Genomic DNA, 10424 nt, shown 5'->3' with positions numbered 1-10424 from the left:
ATGCTTTGTCGGTTTTCGCCCCCTATAACCCATCATCCCCAGAAAAATATAACTCCCCATTATATTTCGATCACTGTTTATGATCTGCACGTGTATGAATTGATTAAGTTTTCTCTGAAAGCAATCAGTGGCCTTCATTGTGAAAAATTTTTTAATTACTTGTTAGTACCTTATACCATAGAAAGAGAAACTAGGGGATCGGCAATTAAGTTACTTAAACAACCTTTATGCAAGAGAAAAATAAAACGCTGTTCAATCAAATTTCATGCAACCAAGTTATACAATAAAGTAAAAAGCCTTGAAATTATTCGTGCAGACTTTGAAGCGAAGACGTCAGGCGAAATTGCTAATTTTTGCCATATGTTGAAGTGTTCATTTTTAGTGTGCAATCACGAACTCGCAAGATTTGTATTTGATTTTTAATTTTTGTGTCACATTGACTATCTCTCAAACAGTGTTAATTTGTATATATTTTTTTCTTTTGGAATTATATTAATTGTTGTATTTGTACTCAATCCTGGGGTAGACTGAAAAGTGGGCGTCTATAGCCCCGTTGTCTGTCCTCTCCAATGTTATTCATTGGAGAAATTAATTCTTTCTTCTTTCTTTCTTTTTGTAAAAATAATAATAATCTAGCCTCTCTAAGCTGTGTAGAGATATAATTGGCCAAAATTGGACTCGTATTATTTTACGTTGTTGAGCTTACACAATCAGTTTAGCTACAGAATTGCTGAAATCGTCCATTTGAAGCTTTCAATTCTGCGCTTGGTCGTGTTGAGACTATTAAAGACGCTCTGGCTTGCAAAGAGCTGCATTAAAATGTAGTACCGACCACAAACTTTTAACTATTTTATTCAAATCAACAATTACGTCACTTGATGTCATAATAATTAAATAGAAAAGGCATTCATTTATTCTTTGTTCAATAAACATTTGAATTGTTCAAAATATTAGGTAAGCTTGAAAAACAGTCTCATTTTATGAGACGTAAAATATAAAGAACCGAGTCAGTTATCACCCAGAGCATTGGAACGGGCGCCTTCAAATGCATTTTCCAATTTCAACTGCTGTTATTTTTGTTCTTTTCAGATTTAATTGAGATTAAACTAGCTGAAGTTCAAGTATAATCTATTTAGCGTGCAGCATGAAGTGGCGCTTCAAGTCCGAGTACTCTGAGGGTGAGTAATATTCTTCAATTTTGGAATTTTCCATTTATCAGTGATTTGAAGAACCTTCATTTACAAATGAACATTTTCTGTAGCACATACTTTTCTCAGTTGATTCTATGATGAATATTTGTTTTAGAGCAGAGGAAAAGCGAGTCTGCAAAAATTCGAGCCAAGTACCCGGAGCGAATTCCTGTAAGAATTAAGAAATTATATCATAAATTAATGTTGAAAACGTAAACTAATAGCATAACAAATTGACACTGATATAGGTTATAGTGGAGAAAGTTCCTCGCTCAGAGATTGACGACATTGACAAAAGGAAGTACCTTGTGCCCAGTGATATCACAGTAGCTCAGTTTCTATGGATCCTGAGGAAAAGAATCCACTTGCCACCTGAGAGGGCTCTTTTCCTGTTTGTTGGGAAAATGATTCCATCAACCAGGTAACGTAGTAGTAGTAAAAGACTTCAATTGAACAAACCATGGATTTTATTACAACAAATCTATACATATGGCAAAAACAAAGAAAATTAATCTATAGCTATGAAATCTAAGAAAAAAAATTAATTACAAAATTAAGAACGGCAAAAAGCACACATTTAATGGACCAACTGCAGGTCACGCCCGGTTTAAACTTTGAGTCACGTAGTGTGGAGAAAAAACATTTTCAGTAAAACTTTGTCGTTGGCTGGTGGCCTCAGGATGTTGAAGTTCCCAGTGTCGCTGAAATCATTCACATAAATTTGTACCCGCTTAAAAAATGATTTAGCTGTCAGCTGCTTTTTCGTGGGGCTCACTACAATATGATCGCAAGAGTTAGTTCGAAGCAGTTTACAATTTGTCTTCATAGAGAAAAAGTCTTTGAACTTCATGCACGTATTACCCAAATAAATGGAAATAAAGAAGCGGAGATCACGTTCAATCAGTTGTTAGCATATCGGAGCATTATTTGACGTTCGATTAAGTGCGTTGTAGTCATTCCTTCCATAGCACCTGCGTATATCTTTCCAATAACAATTTTCTAATATTCTAAGGCGGCTAATATCAGCAAACAACGCTCGAGAACCATAAAGCAGAATTGACAGAACAGGCAGAATATAAGTTATACTTGACGATGTTCGGTAAGCTGTAAGCACATTAAGTCGGAGATTAAAAACTTCTCTGAGCTTTCGCTAGCTTGGTTCGTACACGAATACTCCACTTCATGTTACTCGAGATTTGTATGCCCAATTCACTTGTTCTATCATTTTTTCGTATCAAATTTGACCCAATACTGAAACCACTATCGCGCTTTGCGGATACTTAAAGATGCACATATTTGTCAACGTTGATGGCATGATCGTTTTCGGCAGTCGGAGTAAATAGCTTATCGAGGTCTTCCTGACATTTTCTAAACATGTCTTCTCCCGAACATGCCAACTTTGTGTCGTCTGCAAAGCAGAAGTAACTTGAGCATTCCGGTAAGGACAGCATGTCGTCAATATAGACGAGAAAAAGCAACGGTCCCAAGACACTGCCTCGAGCAACTCCAATTATGATTTCATCTGATAAAGTGCCATTCACACTTACTGGTTGCGATCTATCAACTAAGTAGGAAAAATAGCTTTTCAAAAATTGTTATCAAGGCCATAAAATGCTAACTTGTCAAGCAAAACAGCATGGTTAACGGTGTCAAAAGCCTTAGCGAAGACCAAGTAGATTAGGACTTGTTCAACGTTATCATCAAAATTGGAATACAGTTCGTCCAAATAAATGATCAATATAGTTATTGTTGAATGCTCTCTTCGGAATCCATGTTGACGGCAGTTCAAGTTGTATCGTAGTCGCGAGTAAAGAAAATCAAAAATAACTTTTTCCAACACCAAGGATATGCGGGGTAACAACGATTTTGGCCTGTAGTTTTTGATGTTGTTTCGCTACTCTTTTATGAATCGGCGTTACAAATGCACATTTCCAGAGCTGAGGCCATTTGCAGGTAAGAACTATACGGGAAAACATTGAGTGAACTAAGGGCCCAAGGGAAACAGAGCAGTTTTTCAGTACAAAGGGTGGAATTCCATCCGCTGCAGCATTTAAGCTCATAGGCAATGCTTAAAGTAGTTTGACGGACTGCGAAACGGTAAAAACTAAATCACAAAGGTAGATTTTGAGTTTCGATGGGAGCTACCGAAAGAGGGGAGTGCTTATACACCGAATGGAAGAAGAGATTGAACAGATTGGTGTTTTCGTAATCAGATCCAGCAAGCTGATCTTGGTTTGGTGTTTCATTTCTTTAGGAAAAGAGCTGAGTCCACTTGGGCTTAACATTATAAAAGTGTTGTTCGTGCTGAATGTTGTTGACTGAAGAAAAGAAACTTCGAGCTCAACAAAATCCCTCACCTTTTTTCAGCTTATTTAATTTATGCTTCGAATTCATTTGTCGTTTAGCAGTCTCAAGTTTATTAATGGAGTGCATCGTCAGTCAACTGTAATGGAAACATTTTGGGCGTTCTGCGCATTCGAACAAGAGATGAAGAGATTACATCTACCTGTTTCTCCAATAAGAGCTCACTAGTGTTTTGCAGACTAGATGCTGCCTCAAAGTCAATAAAATCGATCTTGCTCTCTGAAATATTTTGGTTGAAGCTGCTCGCTGAGAACTCAGAGAAAACGGGGCCACGTAGCATGGTAAATAATTGTAACTAATAATGAGAGGATGTTAATCTGAAAAATATGCGGGTAGCACTTCATAGTCAAAAGCATCAGGTTGAGATTCGAAAACCAGGTCTAGTATATTACCCCCTTTGTGCGTAGTAGATCTAATAATCTGCTCTAAAAGCAACTCCCATGTCATCGAGTCAATTAAAGGATGATCAACAGAGACTGCGGTGGTGTTATTTTCCCAATTTACATTAGGCAGACTAAAGTCGCCCAAAACTACAAATTTCGACTCTTGAGACGATGTAACCGTCGGCATAAACTTATTGTACTCATCGATACGACAATTTTCTGCAACTGATTTTGTAGGAACTCGAGGACAAGGTTAAGTTGGAGAAAACTTTTACTTAACACGCCCTTAACGAAAAAGTCACCGTTTGCAAAAAAGAATCACGTGCTGCAAGCAAAATACCTCCGTGTTTCCCTTGGTTACTATCACTTCTAATAATAACAGTGTAGGGCATTCCACATATTACGACTGAATCTGGTATTAAATCATCTATCCACGTTTCAACGAGGCAAACTCGGTCTGGGGATTCGTGCGAGAGCAGTTGATTTAAATTGAGACATTCTAAACCACGAATGCGTTGCACGTTGAAAAGTAAACGCTTCAGGGTACTTTTGACTGGCCGTGTCAGATATCGTGGTAGTCAACCCCGTTTTTCATTTGCTCGTCCTTTTCTTATTCCGAATTTGGTCACAGTATTTATTTTCAAGTGATGCTTTTCGCTTCAATTGGCACATGAATTTGACAAGAAGCTGCCGAACATTGATTTCACTGGCTTTGCCAATTCTCTTCGTTTCAATTTGATTGCTCTGAATATCAATATCTGTAGATTGGGCAATTTGAGTAACAAATTCCTAATCATTGATTGTACTGATGGGCGTAGTTCCCTTGATTATCAAATTTAATTTTTTGCTTTCTTCTACATGCTGTTCTTGGGGGGTTTGCCTCGTAAAACATGACCGCTCCTTGTTTTATTTTGTTAAATTGTCTAATAGCACACTTGAGTAACTTTTTGACTGTTTCTGCTGCCTACTGGAGCAGAAACCACAGATGAAAAAGTTGCTGCAGTCGAAATTTTTTGTTAGAATAACTTACATTAGAACGGAACATGCTTCAGTACTACATGCTATTTCTTTCTCCATGGAGCATTCTTTCGACAGCTGTCCTCTCGTTGGCATTCTCAATATATAAACAAATCCTAGGTCTAATAAACACACCGCACCACTGTAACGGTGAAACTCAACTAACGAAAACGAAAGTGTCACTGAACCACTGTAAGCAGTTAAACTTAATTGGGAGCTGTCTCGGAGTAATTTTTGTCGTCAAGGACCGCGGGGTGAATACTTGATAAACTGAACGCGGCAAACGAAATATATCTTTTGCCGGAATCTAAAATCCCCTGTAAGTGGGGCTACCCAATCAAAGTCCGGCTTCTGATATCATGTAATCACAGAGAGAGCTAAAACAACTAAATAGCCTCCCGGGTGCAATTGGAGACTATTTAATAAGTTTATCACAACAATGAGGCAGCGTTGTTTTCGAGTTATTCTTGCGCAGCCTTGTTTTAGATCCAATGGTGTCTATCATCTACAAATAAACATCAAAACATAGTAATTTAAAATCATCAAGTTTCTTGATAATTTCAGCTCCACAAGCTGAGCGTATCTATATTGCTGTGATCTTTTTTAGTTCTGCGATCATCGGTGGTCATTTTTACTTCTACCGTCTGACGATTTATTAGTTGCTGTCGAACGAAGTTCGAGCAATTTTTGTAAACGTGTGTGTCTTTTGCGCTTTTGTGCCAGAACATTCTCCGCTTTGTGGCGCCTTTTTCACGCTTGACTCCTTAATATTTGCGTGATCTCAATTGCTCTCATTGCGAAATAAAATCTGTTGCTATAATGAAGGTGTCAGACTGACATCCTGGGCGTCACGGGTCCTCCCATCACGATCTAGTGTCATCTTTCCAAGCAGCTTAGCCCGCTCCTGTTTAAAGCAGGCTAAAATGGACTGGAGCACCGACTTTTGAGTTTGGCGGGGTTCAAATTCCACTCAAGAACAAATCAAGGAAATTTGACCACGAAAAAAAACTGATTGCAACATAGATTAAAAGATAGATTTTAAGCTTCAACAGGCAATCAAGATTTTGATTTTTTTCTTGCAAAACTTCCAAGTAAAAAGTTTTCAAGCAATGAAGAACTAAAAAATGTGTTAATATTTCATTCCTCTTTTTGTAGACAGAAGTGGAGTTCACCTGATTCAACTTGTGATAAACAGGAAAAATGTATTAGTGTATTATAAATCAAATGAGCAAACAGAGTTGAATGTTCGAATGAAGCACATTCTAATCGTGCGTTTTACTTTTTTACTGAATAAAATAAATTTTTTATTTATTGTGCATTTTGTTAATCTTATGACTCTTTTTTCGACTAAGATACTAAAAAGATTTTTTAGAGGCTACGTTTTTGCACTGTTTTGTCTATTCGTCTTCCTATGTTGTGTTTTGACACCACCTCATCATGATTTCGTCTGTTTATCTGTTTAGCATAGGTTTTCTTCTGATTCGTATTGGTTCGATTAGTTATTTTTTGTAGTTCTTGTTTATAAATCAACCAATAGCTTTTTGCAAGAGCTACCGCCAAACAGTCCTTATGAAAGTATACACGACCGTGTTTTAGGGCGAATTCCTGTATGACGAAAAAGAAGAAAAGTGAGAATAAACAGCAATGAGTGTAGCCGTTTATTCTCTTGCCCTCAGTTACTATTTTAAATTATTAATTTTTCAACGTTTTTGTTGTTCAACAGGTTTCGGATATAACCAAAAAGAAAATGTCATAATACTTGGAAATCTGAGTTTAAAAAAGCTGGAAAATTATAAAAGGAAATGAAAAATTTCGATTATCTTCGTTTTTTCTTCGAACAATTAAACTGTATTTTTGAAAATGTATTATTTTTTTAGTTGATCTCTGCCGTTTTACTTGATCGAAATTGAATCCAATTGAACAACCCATTCTAAAGCAAAAATGTTTCTAGAGAACGATGAAGAGGCAAATCGAAACTCTATTTTACTCTTCTTTTTGCTGGTTTCTCTGGCTTCTTGAACTAAGTATTTTGTCTGCAAGTTTCGATGCAAGGCTGCATTTTGTGGAACATTTGATCCAAGAGAGGCAGAGTGCATGATAACTTCTTGATTGAAGAAAAAGATCAAACAAATTGAAAATGAAATACCCCCTATTGTTCATTGGAGATTGATTGATCTCATTGGCCACAACAACAAAAAGTCCAGATTTTTTGAAAAGGAGAAAGCTTTTCTTTATAATGTTCATGTTGATTATTCCGGATGCTTCATTGAATTTTATAATTGAAGTTCTCAACAGGCTTTCAAATTACTATTAAGTTCATTTAACTGAAAATATGGAGTTCCTTCTATTTATTTGCTTCCCTTAAGAAATAAAAAAAAACTAAATAAGGAAGTTTTCGTGAAAAGTATAAAGTCATATTTTTTTGTAAATATCTGCGCAAACTCACAAAACCTTAGACTGCATTTTTTCAGAAAGCTTTGTTTTGACAATCAAATTTGTAGAATGGTTCTTTAAGGGTCATTCATAAGTAGAACAATATGAATAACTACTTAAGCTCAATTTGAATAGTTGCCCATTTGTCTCATATTCGATTGAATCAAAGTCCTGCAGGAGTCATTTCAATGTTTCAAACTCAATAAAAAGTATATTTGTGAGTGAAAAAGGAAAAATTCTTTACTACAGCAAAATACTTTCTTTCCAAGACCATATCTTCTATAATTGAGACTTTCATCTGACTGCTTTTTGAATTAATCACATATGGAAGCCTGGTAACGACATTAAAACATATTTTAAGGAAGAAACGACAAAAATAAATGTTTGTTTTTGATACTCTCTCTTCTCAATTGACTTTTAATTTTAGTTTACTTTCTCCAATTAATCCAAAATTGATTGAAATAATAAATCATTATGCGCCAGAATCAACAAGGGTGTGTCTTCACTTTTCTTCGATTTGCAACGTAGTCATAGAAAAGATGGACAAAATCTTTTCTGATGTGCTTGAAATCTTAAAAAACATCAAAATTTTCAATTTCATTTTTTTCGTTTACTACAAGTTTTTAACTGGTGCTCTTTTTGAACTTTAACTTTCTGTGAAAATCTGGCTTTTCATCTGGTAAAATTATCACATGAGGTTGCGAATTGTTCTTTTTTTTCTGAAATTGATAGGCAGTTTTTTGAAAGACAGGAGACTTATGTTGAGACGTTCCGTGCTATTTTAGTCTCGCGCGAGCGGTCTTGTTTGGGTATTGCAGTTTAAATTATCTGGCCATTTTGATGACATGCTGAAATGCAATGATTTAACTGTGAACTTGACCAAGGACTTGGTCAATTTTTAACTTACGAATGCGGTAATTTTATACGTGTTTTTTTGTATGTTTAATCTTGTATCATTAATAGCCGCCGTAAGCCTCTCAACGGCTTTTATTTAGGCGCTCTCCTTTTTTAATTCGCTTTACCTTTTGATCACGTTTTTCGTTCTACCTAAGTCACGATTTTCACGTTTGGTTTCCGATTTACTTCCCTCAATGTTTCGACTAAATGGATTTTAAATTCTTTCAGGCATTCAATTATGCAATGTGGCGAATACTGTCAAAGTCAAAAATCAAAATCAAAAGAGACGGGATAAACCGATGAAGCCCTGTCATTGTCATTGAGAATTAGGTTATCGAAGTTCATTAGAGTGTTTGCTAGCTGACATTGGTATTGAGCTTATTAGCTTTCAGTTTTGAAGCTGAATTAATTATAGTTTTAGAATCCGTTTGAAACTGCACGCCAAATTAGAACACTTTTTGACACTGAAAAAAAAACAAAAAAAAATTCGGTCAATTTATCTCTTCTTTTTTCCTTTTTCTGTTTCAATCCCGATGTGCACCAAGCGCGTCAACGGCGGCTATTTTCCGGCAATCTGCCTGCTATGTTTTCTTAAGTCATTGTTTGACATTAGCTCCTAATTTAATTCAATTTATGAGCCATTGATTTCCATTTTTCCTGAGGCATGGCCTGTGCATGATTGACCGAATGAACTACACTTGCATTTAAAACTTGGTAAATATACTCGAATACATTATAAATATCATTGTGGCCTTATAATGCTGAATGAATGGTCTTTATGATAATTTTAAAATAAGGGTAAAATATTGGGTATTTTGTCCTGTCACCATTAAAATAACTTTTTTTTACTGACAGCCCATCATAATTCCTTTTGTGATTTGATAAAGCAGCTTTGAATTGTGCTTTAGCTCCAACATGGGCCAGCTGTATGACGACTACAAAGACACTGATGGTTTCTTATACATGGCATACAGCGGAGAGAACGTTTTTGGCTCTGAGGAGGAACAAGAATGAGTTGATATATGAGAATAAACAGTTGATAAATCAAATCATCCACCACAAAATACATCGTACAGAACATTTTCACTTATCTGTTTCCCTCAACCCCTAAAAGCATGAAATAATTTTTTGTTTTTTCTAGCCTGTATGAACAAATCAACATTTAGTTATGCATTAGCAGTAATTTGCATTGCCTAAGTGGTGGTACCAGGCACCACAGACGATATGATTTAATATATGTTCAAAGGCCACATTATAGGGGGGGGGGGGGGGGGTTGTTAGGTATTAATTATAGATTATCTATTATATGCTACCCCCGGGGGCGAGGAAGCAGGAAACAATTCCCTATTCACCTTTCATTCTATTCCAATAAGTTATTAACAAGTGTAGTTTACTCGTAGCTTTTAGATTAATTTCAATACCTACTAGTCTAGTCTGTTGTGCTTTTCCAGCTTGTGCTTAAGATATATATTTCCAAATAGAACAAATAATTAGAATGTTTGTGCGTTGTGTTGTTTGATCTCGAATTAATCATTTATACTTGTCACATTTTGATTTCATGCCTTAAAGCGTAGAGAAAGCAAGTATCGGAGATATAATATTTGACTATAGATCTTCGAAGAGTTGTTTTCCGAAGTCTAATTTTGGTAAATGACGTGTGAACGTGACATTTAGCTGGCATTTATGAAGTCAATGAAATCAAATAGTCCAAGTTAACCGATATAGAAATAATACACATTGTTGTTGCATTGTCCCTGTATTAGTAAAGAAGTGCATATTGGTTTGAGTTTGTTTGTTTGCTTGAACTCTTCTACCTTCTATTTCCCACTAATCAATGTCAGATTCGTTCCGATCCTCAGTTCAACATTTCATGAGCTTGTAAGAACATGTTGCAGTATTAATGTGAAGAGTGTTCACTAGTTGCAGTTGAGAGGATTTTTTATTCGATTATGTAGAATATGATCCACAATGTCACGATACCTCATTTGGATGATTAGTAGTCTAGATATACATAGAATTGTTGGGTGTTACTGAAATTAACGTCTAGAAGTTTGTCTTTTTTAATCCCTGTGTCAACAGCTGATGCGTCAGGAAACATTTCTCAAGTGCAGTTTAGTAGCAAAGTACTACAAACAGTGGT

The 10424-nt window shown here is 35.9% G+C and overlaps 2 protein-coding genes across 3 annotated transcripts in view; one reads left to right on the top strand and one right to left on the bottom strand.

Moving 5' to 3' along the window:
• Window positions 1-5393, bottom strand: part of LOC142349354 (cilia- and flagella-associated protein 77-like) — an 89746-nt gene extending 84353 nt beyond the window's left edge. For both annotated transcript variants that reach the window (XM_075400837.1, XM_075400838.1), the window contains exon 1: window positions 5372-5393. The gene's annotated coding sequence lies outside the window, so the exon portion shown is untranslated. The remainder of the gene's footprint in view (window positions 1-5371) is intronic.
• LOC142349356 (gamma-aminobutyric acid receptor-associated protein-like 2) lies at window positions 919-9440 on the top strand. Its single transcript, XM_075400839.1, has 4 exons — window positions 919-1178; window positions 1306-1361; window positions 1439-1611; window positions 9193-9440. Exons 1-4 carry the CDS (start codon window positions 1145-1147, stop codon window positions 9296-9298), a joined length of 369 nt encoding a protein of 122 aa, XP_075256954.1. The 5' UTR covers window positions 919-1144; the 3' UTR covers window positions 9299-9440.
• The last annotated feature ends 984 nt before the right edge of the window (window positions 9441-10424 follow it).

This window comes from Convolutriloba macropyga, chromosome 11 (assembly GCF_964194025.1).
Source record: "Convolutriloba macropyga chromosome 11, txConMacr16.3, whole genome shotgun sequence".
Taxonomy (NCBI): domain Eukaryota; kingdom Metazoa; phylum Xenacoelomorpha; order Acoela; family Convolutidae; genus Convolutriloba; species Convolutriloba macropyga.
This window is presented reverse-complemented; position numbering and strand designations above follow the sequence as displayed.

Bases quoted from the DNA above. Each gene is read 5' to 3' on its own strand.
- LOC142349356 (XM_075400839.1), top strand. From the start codon at position 1,145: ATGAAGTGGCGCTTCAAGTCCGAGTACTCTGAGG. The intron at 1,362-1,438 runs GTAAGAATTAAG...ACACTGATATAG, and splicing joins AGTACCCGGAGCGAATTCCT to GTTATAGTGGAGAAAGTTCC. The intron at 1,612-9,192 runs GTAACGTAGTAG...ATTGTGCTTTAG, and splicing joins AAAATGATTCCATCAACCAG to CTCCAACATGGGCCAGCTGT.